We start from the raw sequence: 15146 nt of genomic DNA on the forward strand, positions 1-15146 counted from the left end.
AAACTTTGACCAATCAGGGACTTGGGTTTGGTAGTGATCATTGACTTTCTATCAGAACTGGACACTTCATCCTCTCTCCCGTCGCGTTCCAAACAGGAAGTACCCGCTGGTCCCAGAAAGCTAAAATCCCAAAGACTTCTATTGCAATTTATGACAGTTATTACTTAGACATTTTATAGGTCAGAAAAAACATTCTTACTCTGGTACCTCTTTTTAACATGTTCTTAGTCGTAATTATTCTATATTGTAAGTGGTCAATTTATAATTTTAATAAACCAGATTCCTCAATAAGAGCATGTGGTGCACACCTCAAACATTTGTCACCTGATCCCATTATCAGTGGAATGGCTTTCGAACAACCTCACTCCGGAATAGCGAGAGTGGTTGCCATAGAAATGATAACTCAGACTGGCACGGACCAATCACTGCTAACTAACGTCTGATTCCAAAATGGTGAAAAAAAGGCGACTAAATTGACTCAATTCTGTTGGAACCGGAGGTAAAGGTGCATTCACACTGAACACGATTTGTGCGACAAATTTGCGTGCCCCATCCCTCTTTTGTCATGTGACAAATTCACTGCTCCTCGTCTGTCAAAAAATGTGTTCCTGAGCTTGACACAGCAACCTCTGGGAGGAACTACCAGCTAATGCATTTAGGATGATCACTATAAGGAAGGGTGTCTGTGGATATCTCACTTAGAATGTCGGGAACACATGATGTTTAGAAATCAGGTTTACTTTTTGTGAAGAGTTTGACAAAAACATCAGTAATCATGTCTCCATGTTTGGGTTTATATGATCTTTATTAAAGGGGCCCTACCATCATTTTCTTCAGCCTTTCAGAGTAATCTATATCCGCCACAAACCCAACTCTGCTGGGTTTCTGGTTCTCCCACTCCCGCTGGTTCCTGCTCCATCACACCTGATTTAGTGGATGATCTCATCAAGATGTATCCAAATCCTGAACTGTTGTCCTTCTGAACTCAAAACCTTCCGCTGCTTCTTAAAACTCTTATAGACTGAACACAACCAGTAGCAACAGCAGAGAAAGATCTCCCCCGTAAAAACTGACAAATCTCTGATGTGTAACAGTGGGTGCTGTTGGGCTGTAAATGGGATGGTCCGAAAGTTGAACACCAACATCAAATATTTAATCAGAGAACTCTGACTAGAACCCAAGTCCTGCTGGAATCTGGATGGACCCTGATTCTGTTCCTGCTGTTCTGTCCTGCCACCATCTGGTAAAAGAATGTTTTAGTTGGTGAGAATATTCATTTACATTTGGTGTCAGAGGTGTTTGAGGAGCTCATGTTGGGGGTTTTATCTGCAGGTGGATGTGAAGCAGAGACTCTGTGACCCGTCCAGCATATTTTCTAAATCACTAATATGATCTTTTTTAAACATAATTTTCTCATCTGCTGGTCACATTTGTGTATAAAGTTCTAAAAAAAAAAAACAACAACAAAAAATCTTACGTAGCAGAAAAAACATTTATATTTTGTTCACAGCTTTGTAGAAAAAATATAAATACAACATTTAGTTTTACGCTTAACATGTCTCTTTTCTTTGTCTTCAATACGAATTTCTCTTGTTCAGAAACTGTCAAAAATACCTCACGGGGTCACAGTCTTATACATACAGTTCCGAAATGTCGATCCAACTGAGAGAGCATGCGCATTGCTACTCATTTATTGAACTACGATGGCAGGAAAATCATCTTGACACTGTAGCTCTGCTGGGGAAAAAAGATATTAGCAGTCAAGTTCTGCTGCTTATAATTTATCTATTTATTTTGCCAGGCGACAACAGCAGAGCATATAAACAATAAAACGAACCCGGAGGTCGTGGAAAAAATGTTGATGTCGATGTTTAGAAGAGACTGATGAAGCAGACAGTGGAGGGATCCCCGTCTCTCTGCTGCTGCTGTTCAGCCGTCTGCCCTCCGGTGCCGGTGTTTAGCTAAGATACGTCCCCTGCCAGAATTTGTTTCCCCATTCTCAGGCTCAGATGCACCCTTGCCTCCGCCCATCATTACCCGGACTAGCCTCCAGCAGCAACGTGACCTTGGAAAGGATAGCGGGTTAAGAAAATGGATGGGAATGGCAAAAACAGCAAAGCTAACTCTGAGCTAAAGAAGGCCAATTGTCGGACAACTCTAGCCTTAGACATCCGGTCCGGAGGGTTCGGGTTTACGACAGCAGAACCAATCCTGAGAAAAATCCTCGTTAAAATGCTACAGAAGATGAACAGGATCAGCGCTGGATTGCTGCCGACAGAAGAGCTCAGAAGGGGCTGATGTAATGTGGATGGCAGTCGAAGTCGAGTGCCTGGGCGGCCCAAACCCAGGGCATCCTTGCTTTGGCTGCAGCCCCCATGATCTAGTCTCAGATGAGCAGAAGAAGATGGATGGATGGATACCCCTGGCCTGGTGACTCCTTCACTGGGAGCCCATAACATCTGAGGTGGGGGACCTCGTCCGCCTGGGTGTGGGCGAGGTTCCCTACATCTGAGCCCCAGGCTGCCCAATCTTTCCATTGTTGCCTATAGCAACTGGAGCCCTGTCCTGTGGTTTGTCAGCCCTGACCCTTGTTGGGGGGCCTCTGTCGGTCATTGTTATCTGCCTTAAATGCACCTAAAATGGATAAAAGCTCAACTTAGAAATGACAACTAACAGGCCTGCACCAGGCTTAGGTGCTCTCAGGATCCTGTGCCCCACAGATCCTGGATCTGTTGACATTGTGGCTGCATTTTTGGTATGCGGAAGCCAATCGGTTGCACCCCTTTCCTGCATGCGCGAACCACATGTCACTTCCGCTAAAGCATTTTTCGGTCTTCGGACGGTAACAACAATAATAACCTTGTAGGATGTTAATATAGCACTTAAAATGTTTATCATAGTGAAAACATTCACTTATTGTTGAAAAAACGAAAGGAAAAAGACACGTTAAGGATCAGGACCTTACGATCTTGCAGTGACTACAAACGGACTACAAATGTTTTCTTCTTCTGCGGTTTTACATGACGGTAGTTTACTCCCTAAGCTAAGAGGATACAGCGCCACTTCAAAACACTTTATTTTCTCCGGTAATCCAAACACGTTATTAACGGTAACTCGGTGGCTTTAATCCAGTAATCCAGTCAGGAGAAGCTGTCGGTTGTTGAGAAAAACATAAATTCTTGTGATCAATGAGTTTTACTGTTTGGAAATGACTCTGTGGTATAGTAGGGGAAGAGCGGAAGTGACGTATGGTTCGGGCATGCGGGGTAAGCGGTGCAACCGATTTGCTTCCGCATACAGAAAATGCAGCGACAGACATCCCCCTGTACAGAGTGGGCCTTGACCAAGATCAATTGCGCTTCCTGTAAGGGAGGGACCGTACCTCTGTGGTCTCTTCTGGGAATCTGCAGCCACCTGTGACTGGTCTCTGACCCCCTGAAAGTGAGGTCTAAATGGGTCTGGTGTTATTGGAACTACTCGGGTATGGACGTTTTTCTGTTCCATCAGATTGTCAATTTTTAAGCTTTTGAATTTTCTTTCTGAAATTTTTATAAACTCTTGATTTTCTAACTGCAAAATGTTATTTCCCTAAATATAATTTTCTACTTTAAATATTTCAGTGTTTTTAATTTCAAGACTGAGCAAGTCAATGTTTTCTTAGATCGACTCGTTGGAAGCAAAGTTTTAAATTTTTTCTACATTGATATTCTGTACCATTGAAATGTTGAGTCTCAAAATTAAAAACACTGAAAAACTTCCATCCTCATGGATCCTCCCACCGACAGGCTCCTGCACTTGACCCAACAGAAAGTTTGCTGGGAGCCTTGGCTCAAGACCAGACATCCAGAGAAAAGGGGACTCACCTGCTGTCGCCGGTCTTCCATTATTTATTCACATTGTTTATTCTAAATGTTACATTACTGCAGAACTGTGACACAACAAGGCAAAAAACACGAGAAATGATAGAGATATCCTGCTGTCTGAAGAAAGATTCTCTCATAAGGACGACTGCATGTGTGTATGAACACCAGGAGGGCAGAGATATTGTCTACACTCCTACTAATAATTAACTTATCAGACACAGAGGTGAGAAACTGTTTTTCTAAAGGAGAGACGGAGCAGGAAACTCAGAAAAACAGGTGAATATCTAAATTCACACTTTCTCAAAAGAAGAAGGTGAGGGAATATTATTAGTAATTCTTCTCTTCCTTCTAGAAATTCTCTGCTGAAAGAGTCATCAAAATACTCCTACTAATATCTCAACATGAAACTTTAAAGTTAGATTAAACTCAATCATACAAACGTCTGAAACTGGTTCACACACTGGTTCTTGTAAAAATCAGCCACTGAATGGGAATTGGTCAGGCAGAAGTGACTCCCAATGAGATGATTTTGTTCTGAAGGACCTGAAACACCAACAGGTTTTAAAGTTAAAGTCGTCATGTAGACACACTGAGAACAAAGGCGACTAAAGCGACTCAGAATTTGCCTGCAGCTAACTCTCTTGAGTGCAGACTTAAGTTAAGGCATTCCAGTCGTCAGAGTCTGGAAAGTCTTTCTGTAGGAGTTGCTCCCAGAAGTGGTCCATCATGGTGCCTGGCACAAATTCATCGTCAGCCATCAAAAAAACGGTTATGATGTTCAGTAGGAAGCTCAGACTTCCTGCAGCAGCTGCAGAGAAGAAAATGTATGATCACATATCTAGCCATCCAGGGGTGTGGCCTTCCAACAAGCTCACTCATGATTGGTGACAGTAATTGCCATAGAATCTTGACTCCGATCGACTCAGTCAAGTCTCTGTCGCTTGGGCCCAAATGGCAGCGCCCGTGTTGCAGGAAAATGGTGAGTAAATTGGCCTTATTTGGCTGGAGGCGGAGGTAAGAGATTTTCCATGGGTAGTGTCACAGCTGCTTTGTCTAGTATGATATACGTCTATGGATGGATCTAGTGGGACCCTCAGAGGACTGAATGTGTGGTTTAGATTGTGTGAGATCATGGCGAAGACAGAACAGTACAGCTGCACCTGAGACAAAATAACCAGTTCAGTATGTCAGCATTTGACTTCACATTCACTGGGTTTCTGTGGACTTATGTTGAACTTACAGTAGAGCAGGGGTCTCAGACCTGCAGATTATTTGAAAGATTACTGTTAGTGCGGCCTGCAAGATTGTTAAATAAATATCACAATTGTTGTGTGCAGAGCTAAACAAACCAATCACGGTGCGGTATATGGCTTTGGAGGGCGGGGCCTCAGCTGGTATGTCCAGTGCCTCGCTCACTCACTCATTCATTCCTCCAGTCAGCTGGGAGGAGGAGAAGTCATAAAGGCGCTGAAGATGCTTTCTCATCGAACGCGATCTGCACGACAAATTTGCGCCACGTGTGGGTGGAGCTACCAGCTCTGTTTGTGGATGTCTCATTTAGAATAAATGGGACACATCCGATGATGAGGAATAAGGTTTTTTAACGTGCTGACTGTTAATCAGAGCTCCCCAAGCTCCAAGCATGCTCCGCCCCTCTTTCACCGCAAGGCCAATCCTCTGCTCCCGTCTGTGAAACGTGTGATCTTGAGCATGAGGCTGCAGTTGCATGTGGGTGTCTGTAAATTTTAAGGTGCTCAAACACCAGCTGTGTCGGCGCGCATTCCAGCGACCCACCAATGAAAAGTCCATACAAACGCGCATAGAAGTCTGAAATACTGCTACGCGCGTTTGGATTGACCCCCATGGAAAGCAGCCTCGGAATGTGCACTGAAAAAAAAAAAAGAAAAAAAAAATCCTGGCTCCAGCCCGAGAAGCGCTGCGCTGTGACAGAACAAAATGCTCGTATTAGGCGGCCGTGCTGCAGCGGTAGGGCGGTCGACTCCTGATCAGAAGTGAGCGGGTTTGACTCCCGCCTTGCCCGACCATTTGTCGAAGTGTCCTTGGGCAAGACACTGAACCCCGAATTGCCTCTTGTGGGAGGTTGGCGCCAGTGTTTCGCAGCGGAGCCACCACCGATGAGTGAATGGGTCTGTGACTGTGAAGCGCCTTGGGCCCTTGAAGGAGGGTAGAAAGCGCTATACAAGTATACGCCATTTACCATTAGTATTCTGATCGGGTCACTGAAAACCTCCAGTACTGTCATGAATCATTCTGTTTTTCCCTCAGACCACCAGAGGGAGCCATCGCCTGAATTCTAAAACTCTCCTGAGCCTCATCTTCACTCCATTTCCCATAAGCCTCTGCCTGCTGTTCCCAGACCTCACCAGCCGTCCCTCATTCAACAATCACCACAAACATTTATAAGGAGGCTTCAGGCTGTGCGAAGTCTTGTTTTGGTGTACTCCTGCAATTCTGAGCGTTACCTCCTTCAGTCATGTTCCTGTTTAAGCCTGCCTCGACCCCCTGTCTTTGACCACCGATCTGCCTCAGCCTGTGACATACTCCTCGCCGTGCCTGACCCTCGCCTGGATCCTGACTACTCTGGTTTTCCTCTGATGCCCTCATGCTGGTACTTGACCCCTGCCTGCCTGACCCTGATTTAGTTTTGTGGACTTTCAGCTGTGCATCACGCCTGTTGCCCTGTCTGCCGAATAAACCTGCTCCACTTGGATCCAGCTGTCGGCCTGTTCTTGACAAGTACCCAAAGCTGAGTTCCTGATTGGCTGATGCGACGCAGCAACCAGTCAAACTTCAGGTATTTACATTTTGGCCGTGCGGCCTGATTCACGCCGGCGCCGCTCAAATCGAACTGATGGCAGACCTTCGCCGGTTGCTCGTATCGTGCCGCGGGGCTTCAATTCGCCTCAGAGCGACAACATTGGAGCTGGGGGCTTCTTCCCCTTAAATCGCGTTTGGTGTGACAGCACCTTGACTCCGCTCGGCACCCACAGTCCTCTGCTGCTCTCGGCTCAGAAATGAAGGAGGTGTCATTAATACATAGATTTGGAACTGAATAAAAATAATTCCTTTTCTTCAGTCAGTCAATATATGGTTTCTTCAGTCATCTGTATCTGGTGTACGGTCATTATTTATGTATTTATTACTGATTATACGTTTTTTTTCATTCATTTTTTGCATGTATTTAATTAATTATTTTTTTTGTTAAATAGATATTTGAGAACATTAGAATGTTTTATCAGCGATTTTCTTGTGAAAATCCTGATGCGGCCCAGCCTCATCCAGACTCTGCCTCCAGAGGCCCGCGGCTGAATCGAGTTCGAGACCCCTGCAGTAGATAACATTTGGCCTTTAAAAAAAGTTTCACCAGAAGGCCCTCCAGACTGTGGTCAGCTACAGTCAACAGTGTGTTCCACTGACCTGAACAAACATCGTTCTCTGCACTCATGCAGCTTGGAAACATCTAAACACAGGTCAGGTAAAAAACAAGAAAAGAAGTTTCTAAACTTGCAAAATTGAAAAAGTAACTGTTGCTCCATATTTTTTTCCATGTGAATAAAAAGTTCTGACACCTGAAGTTCTGTACACCTGCAGTTTTTACATTCAGAACATTTCCAGATTAAAAAAACAGTTTTGGATCAAACTTTGTTTTTTTTGTTTTGGCTCCATCTCGACGAAAAGTTCAAAACTTCGTTGTGCCAAAAGCTTCAAGGCTGGGAACACTCCAGAGGGTCCTGAGAGTCAGGCAGGAGGTGGCAGTTGAAGGGCCAGCTGAAGGAGAAGAGGTCCAGGGCTTGGCTGCACTGCTGCTCCGCCGAGGAGCAGACCGAGCGGCATGGCTGCAGGACCCCCCCGTCAGGGCTGCACTGAGGCAGGAACATCCCACACACCAGCCTCTGCAGAGGCTCGAAACACGCCAGCTCCATCAGCACCTTTCAGCAGAAGACACAGATGAAAGGACCAGCCTCCAAATAAATGCTGACTCATAAATTATGGACGCGTTTACATTATGGAAACACAATTTTATGTAAACACATTTTTTACATTATCGTATTTACATTATGGTACAGTGTGAAAAGGAAAAAGCATTTCTGTTTATGCATTTTCATTTTCAAATGTGATATTTCTGATTGAATTTTGGTACAAAATTAAGAACCTTTTGAAATGAAATGTCAAATTCCCTTTTCTTTATCATTTTAAGTTACAGAATGAGTTGTGTTGAAGAAGAAAATGAAAAAGCAGTTTTAATAATTGCTTTTTAATTTAATTTGAGAGAAGAGTAATGCAGGTACATTTTGAAAATGAAATAGCATTTCCAGTGTTGACTTTTGTTTTTTGAGTCACAAACACTTCCATAATGTCATGTTTCTGTACCCGATACTGTCGCAGGAGCGTGGCAGCTTCCCTCTGGTCAGCAATGGACAGCCAGATGTTGGGGAAGGAGGTGAGGTTGTAGCTGAGGCCCTGACACATCTCCACTTCTATAGTTTCACACGATGACGCTGATTTTATAGAGAGAAACCAGTCATTCATTTTACTGGGGGAAAAAAGTTTTCAGTAAGCTCAATTAGTCCCTTCTTTATGTTGATTCTATTTTCTTGCCACAAACAAAAGAAACTAGTGTGTCGGTGGACCTGCGATCCAGGTCAGAGGTCAGGGGTCAGAGGGACTCACTGAAAGGCAGGTAGGTGGAATTGGCGCAGCCCTGTTCGTCGGCTCCGTCAGGACAGTCATCCCATCCGTCACACAGCCACTGCTGCTGGAGGCATTCCCCCGAACTGCAGGAGAACTGGCTGGGTTCACACGTCCCTTTGACAAACAGTGTGGAGTTTCAACCAAATGTCTCTTTTACTTTGTGTTTCTGTCAGATTTTCATTTATCCTTGTAACAACTGAGGGCCAGTGACGCTTCAACTTTTCAACCAGCGTAATTCCAGTAGATTGTGAAGGAGAAAAGCGGCTCGCTGGAATTACGCTGGTTCTGTTCAAAGTTGAAAAGTTATAGTAAATCAAAGAAAACTCCATATTTCCTCGTTTTGTTCCTAAAGAAAATGGAACAATGAGAAAAAAAAACTTTTTTTTCTTCTGTGTCACCAAACTAAATAAGACTTAAATGTGTCAAAATGAGGGCCAAACATGAGCCTGATCACACCTGTGTAAGAGAATATTTTTGACTAAATTCTAATTCCATTTTATTCTTATATGTAACCTTTCAATGAAGCTCTGTAACCTTTGAATGGACCTAGTGTGCTCATTAACACATGCCTCTGAATGTATTCTCAGACATTTAAAACAGCCTAGAATTCCACCTCAAGAAGTGGCTGATGTAAAACAGATTTGAATTGTCCTCTGTGAAAGAAATTGATGAAAGGGTTTACAATACACTGTCCTCAGCAGGAGGGCAGGATACTGATTGAGATGTAAACATTCCCAAATGGTTCCTTACATGACATCCTCCTTACCTGGGGGGTGTTAAGACATAGATAACACGTTGACCCCGAGACAAATGCAGAAAGCGGAGGCCTCTGAGTGAATGACTGACCAAATACGGGCATGACATGTGACAGGTAGCGTTGCCCTGAAGATGATTTGACCAGCCCTATAAAAAGCTTACATCTTCGTGGGAACCCTCCATGAATGAGCTTCCCTACACGCTCGTGTGTATTATTCAGATTTTGCTATTAAACACGTTGTGTTAATCCTAAAGTGTGTCTGTTCCTCCATCCATTTTTCCACAACACCTGGATAAAGGTTTTTGTGTTTTTCGATTGAAACTGCAGTAAACTGAAGCTATTGTAGTTCATTCTTCTCCTGTTAGATAAAAATATATCCTCACACCACATATAATAACTGTTTGCAAATGTTAGTGCAAATGTTTGGATTGTTTTTAATTTGAATTTTAAAAAATCTTTTTATTTTTATAAATAAAGATTGGTTTTAATTTTTGTTTCGCAATGAGACTTTCTTATATTTGTTTGAATATTATCTGTACTAAAATGTACTTGTTTGGTCCTGTTTTTTTATATATTAAAAATGTTTCTCACTTTAATCCCAAAAGTGTTTTCTTCTATGAATTGGATTTTATTGCTGTTTTTAGACAAATCCTATTACTTGTAAACTACTAATATACAGTATGTATTTGCACATTGATCTTTAAAAACTTTTTTAATGTATATATGACATACCGGTATATATATTTTATATGTTAGATTTTTAGAGTTGGAGGTCTTGAATAAGCTATTTAGGTTTTTTGCCTCTCCCTGCACTGTTCTTTACTTTCTTTTTATGAATCCTTGTTATGCATTTTATTTGTGCTAAACAATAAAAGAAAAAAAACAAAATTTTATTTGATAAAGATTCTCAGATGTCTTAAGTTTTCCTATTTTACATCCATAAAAAGATGAAACTCCTGTTTGTGAGGGACGTAAATACATTTTAGGAGAAAAAGACTCACTATCTAAAATAAATACAGCCTGGTACGTTGCATTGAATCCGATGTCGGCCACTCCCTCATCTGCCACAAACACCACCGTCATGTGGGGGCCCGAGGAGTTCAGGACTGGGGGGAGCGCGGAGCCACAAAACCTGGTGGAGATGACAACGTGGTTACAGAAAATCCTGGATTTATTACAAAACAGGTTGTCAGTGTAGAGCAGAAGTCTGCAACCTGCAGCTCCAGAGCCACATGTGGCTCTTTAAAACATTTTTAAAAATGTATAACTGTTAAAAGCAAGTAAGCAGGAAAGTGAAAAAAATAAATAAAACTTGATTCAACTCATATGCAAACAGTTGAAGATTTTTGTGTGCCGGATTTTCTATTTTTTTATTTTTTTATTTTAGGATTTGTGAAACAATTGTCACTGAATTAGCTCTGATTAAGCTCATGAGATTTCCATTTTTTTCTGAAAATTGAAAATCTATGGATTTTTCTGCTTTAAGATGATCCTATGTGACACAGGATGTCTTTTATTTTGAAGAGAGTCATGTGAAATAAAAAAAATATATTTAAAAACACGAATTTACTCATCTTAGTTTGCCAAAAAAAGAGTTTGTTTTATAGTAATCATAATAGTAACATTAAAATTAGTCTCATTTTCCTAAAAAGTGAATAAGACTTTGTGGCTCCTGATGGGATGTCGTCAAAGAAATGGACCCAAATGATTCCTTAAGTGTTGGAGGATGCAGACGGTGGTGTAGAGCTTGAGACGACAGCACGGAGGCTCTCACCTGCCCAGCACTCGCCCAGCTCTGGTGCTGATGCTGTCGTGCACCTCCACGTAATCAAACTCGCACACGTTTTGAGTTTCCAGGCTGAAGCTTCTGAAGCTGAGTGTGATGAAGTGTCCCTCGTCGACAGATATGTGCCACACGCACAGCTGAAAAACAGGAGGTTCTGTCACAGTCCGGTCATTCTCAGCGATGCTTCATTCGGACTTTACCTGCTGGTGAGGGTACGGGCTGGGGTGGTTTGGGCTTTCTAGATTACCATGTGGTCCAAACTTCTGGCCTCCACATTCTGTAAACAAGCAACACCGTTCCTCCTTTAGTCTGGTTTAACCCTGGAGCACTGTCGCCGGGTGATTTCCACCCGAGCAAAAGTATTTACATGATTTCCAATATAATGCATTTTTTTGAGTGTCATGGGTCCCTGGGTAAAGTCATACATCTCCCACGAATGGTTGGACCAAAGACCAAGTCTCCAGTATCATTATTTCTTTTTTCAGGAATTTTTTATTCTAAAATTCCTAATTTTTCTGTCATTTTTCTAGGATCTTCCTATGCTCATATTTTCATTAATTTATCACGTGTTGTCATATTTTGATCTATTTTTTTTATGACAAGTACTTATTATTGGCTATATTATATTGGGTAAAAACAACCCAGCAAAAGTGACGGTGTAACTTTTAGAGTGAAAGTGTTCTAGGGTTATGAGAGGTCAGAGGTCAGCTCTCACCCTTGTGTTTACTGCTGCAGTTTGCCTCGTCGGTGCGGTCGTGACAGTTCGGATGACCGTCACACACAGATGCCGGCAGGAGACAACGACCGCCGTCACACAGGAACTCCTCCTGAGAGCAGCTCCCTGCACAGATTTCAGAACGTTTGCTTTGGTCCACCATCGAGGAATGTGCCGGGACCTGCAGGGAACTGACTTTGCTCCGGCAGGATGGCTCTGTACCGCGCCGCAAAGCCAGTGCCGGTGATGCTGCCGTCAGAGCGGAAGGTGACCCACGCCGTGCTGCTGTTTGTGTTGAGGGTGGGCGGGGCAACATTACCACAGAACCTGCAAAAAGCAAATGGATGCACCAGTAACCCAGAACTGAGTCTGTAGTCCCCCAGGTCACCCGACTGACCTGGTGATCACGGTGCTCTGCTCCACCTGCTCCTGCACCTCCAGCCAGTCGAACAGACAAGGAGACGGGCCCTCCACCGTCAGGGCAGAGACGTGAATCTGGATCACGTGTGGGGGAGGGATCCGGATCACCCACACACACAGCAAGTTGGGGGGGTAGGAGCCGGGGTGGTTTGGGGAGCTGAAGCTGCCCTCAGAGTCTGTCATCACACCCCCACACCCTAAAACCAGAAACATCACCTGTTTTTATGAAATTGAGATAAAAACAACCTTAACTGTGTTTCTTCAGGGGGGTTACCATAACTAAGCTCAGTCCTGGAGGACGGGGGGGCAGCTGTGCTGCTCGTTTCCCTTTTATCACCAGAAATTGTGGTGAAACCGCGGGACGCTTCATTTCCTGCACTCTGCAGGTCTGGGGTACGCGTGGACGCCACCTGCTCCTCCACCGCGTCTCCCTTCATCTCTGCTTTTAAAAACAGAATCACTGTGTGATTGCAGATCAGATGATGGACACGCCACCTCTGCAGTACTGTAGGGACAACCGGATGAGGTGCGGCGGCAACTCACGAGTCAGAAGGAGAGCCAGAGCCAGTCCCAGAGCTGCCAGGAGGAGCAGGGCTGCAGCAGAGATCAGTACCAGCCCCCAGCCACGCCCCGGTTCACGGAGACGCCTCACACACTCACTGAGAAGACCTATAGCCCCCCCAAAAAGACATCAGTTTCATCTCCAAGACATTTTGCTAGCTATAATATTTATACTTCTATTCATCGTAATGGCATTCAGTACAAGAAAAAAACAACAAAATACAATAAAATACTCATTCAAATCAAAAATCACAAAAGAGAAACATGGAACCATGGGAGATTTAAAAAAAAAGGTTTAATTTGACGTGATTTTATTTATTGGTTTATTTTAAGCATTGGTTGTAGACAAAACAACAAAATCACACAAACATATCAGTCAGTCAAGCAATGGTAAATGGCGTATACTTGTATAGCGCTTTCTACCCTCCTTCGAGGGCCCAAAGCGCTTCACAGTCACAGACCCATTCACCCATTCACACACACATTCACACACTGGTGGTGGCTCCGCTGCCAAACACTGGTGCCAACCTCCCACCAGAGGCAATTCGGGGTTCAGTGTCTTGCCCAAGGACACTTTGACACATGGGCGGGCAAGGCGGGAGTTGAACCTGCTCACTTCTGATCAGGAGTCAACCGCCCTACCCCTGCACCACGGCCGCCAGTCAACCAACCACTCAAACAATCAGCCAACCAACCAATCGGTCAACCAACCAAAAAATCAGTCAACTGGCCAACTAACCAACCAATCAACGAATCAATCAATCAACCAACCAATTAACCAACTGACTAATCAGTCAACCAACCAACCAATCAGCAAATCAATCAACCAACCAACCAATAACCAACCAACAAATTAGTCATCCAACAAACCAATCAGGGCTGCACGGTGGGGCAGTGGTTAGCGCTCTTGCCTCACAGCGAGAAGGCCCCGGTTCGAATCCCGGCTGGGACCTTTCTGTGTGGAGTTTGCATGTTCTCCCCGTGCATGCGTGGGTTTTCACCGGGGACTCCGGCTTCCTCCCACAGTCCAAAAACATGCTTCATAGGTTAATTGATGACTCTGAATTCTCCCTAGGTGTGAATGTGAGAGTGACTGGGTGTGTGATTGAGGCCCTGAGACAGACTGGAGACCTATCCAGGGTGTACCCCGCCTTCGCCCTTCAGTAGCTGGGTTAGGCTCCGGCACCCCCGAAAGGGACAAAGCGGTCAGGAAGATGGATGGAACAAACCAATCAGCCAACCAACCAATTGGTCCGCCGACCAACTAACCAACCAATCAGTCAATCAATCAATCAACCAACCAATCATGGCACTAATAAAAGCAGAAGCAACCAAAGTACTGAGCATAAACTTAAATTCATTGCAGAAATAATGAAATAATTGATAAAAAGAATTTTTAGATATAGTGATTCTAAAAGTGTTTATGTTCTTTGATCTACTGTAATGTTTTAACTGTTTACATGATCAATGTATTTCCAGCAGATTCTGAAGGAGAAAAGCGGTGCGACCCAGAGTTTGTCTGATTTATTGCTCGAAAAAGAGTGGGAGGAAGCTAATTCATATAACTTTACCTCTACTGAGTTATTTCATTTTAGATTTTGGCATAGTTGTCATAATCTGGTGATGAGTTTAAAAAATACATTGCAGTTTTTGGCTTCACATTTTAATCAGTTTAGTTTAATCATTTATGACCAAAAATATGATAAAATATGATATAATAGAATAACCAAATATTACAAGTATCTGGAGAAATGTATAAGGAAATGAACAGGGGATCAAGTATAGAACCCTGTGGAGCACCATGCCAAATTCTGCTATGTGTAGAAAACTATTATTTTGTAATAATTAAATTGTCAGATAAATACGTGAGAAAAAAGCATTAAAATCTCAATCCCAGAATTATTGAAAGAACATTTGCAGCATTTTGGAAACAAAACAAAGATCTGATAAGCATGGACATCAGTGGTGGCCTCCATACATGGATAAATTACAGCCGGATTTGATTTAAATTGTTAGGATTTTATCATGTCATACACATAAATCCAGAAAGGTCTAATCGGCAAATGCTGACAGCTTGACTCACCTGCTGCTGGTGGTTTGACTGGTTCAGGTGTGGAGAAGGACGTCCTAAGTCCCTCCACCCGTTCCTCTCGCTCTCCCTCCAGCTCAAAGGCAGGGTTACAAAACACATTCTGAGGAAAACAACAAAAACATGGGTGGACATTTTAAAAAAGTCATCTATCTTTTGCTGTCAGTTATTTATAGCGCGAATTGTGTAACAGTTGAAGGAAAAATGCAGTTATGTTATTTCATCAACTTCACTTGACAGTT

The 15146-nt window shown here is 43.4% G+C and overlaps 1 protein-coding gene across 1 annotated transcript in view; it reads right to left on the reverse strand.

Annotated features, from left to right (window-relative positions):
• Nucleotides 1–6896: 6896 nt before the first annotated feature.
• LOC112136474 (membrane frizzled-related protein) overlaps nt 6897–15146 on the reverse strand; it is an 11775-nt gene continuing 3525 nt past the window's right edge. The window contains exons 2-13 of the mRNA XM_024258188.2: nt 14899–15007; nt 12798–12923; nt 12529–12693; nt 12232–12451; nt 12031–12161; nt 11835–11960; nt 11320–11396; nt 11108–11256; nt 10335–10465; nt 8556–8690; nt 8256–8383; nt 6897–7813 (exon numbers count right to left, since the gene is read on the reverse strand). Coding sequence (XP_024113956.1) covers nt 7589–7813; nt 8256–8383; nt 8556–8690; nt 10335–10465; nt 11108–11256; nt 11320–11396; nt 11835–11960; nt 12031–12161; nt 12232–12451; nt 12529–12693; nt 12798–12923; nt 14899–15007 — 1722 coding nt within the window. The 3' untranslated portion in view covers nt 6897–7588. The remainder of the gene's footprint in view (nt 7814–8255; nt 8384–8555; nt 8691–10334; nt 10466–11107; nt 11257–11319; nt 11397–11834; nt 11961–12030; nt 12162–12231; nt 12452–12528; nt 12694–12797; nt 12924–14898; nt 15008–15146) is intronic.

Source organism: Oryzias melastigma, linkage group LG13 (genome assembly GCF_002922805.2).
Source record: "Oryzias melastigma strain HK-1 linkage group LG13, ASM292280v2, whole genome shotgun sequence".
Lineage (NCBI taxonomy): Eukaryota > Metazoa > Chordata > Actinopteri > Beloniformes > Adrianichthyidae > Oryzias > Oryzias melastigma.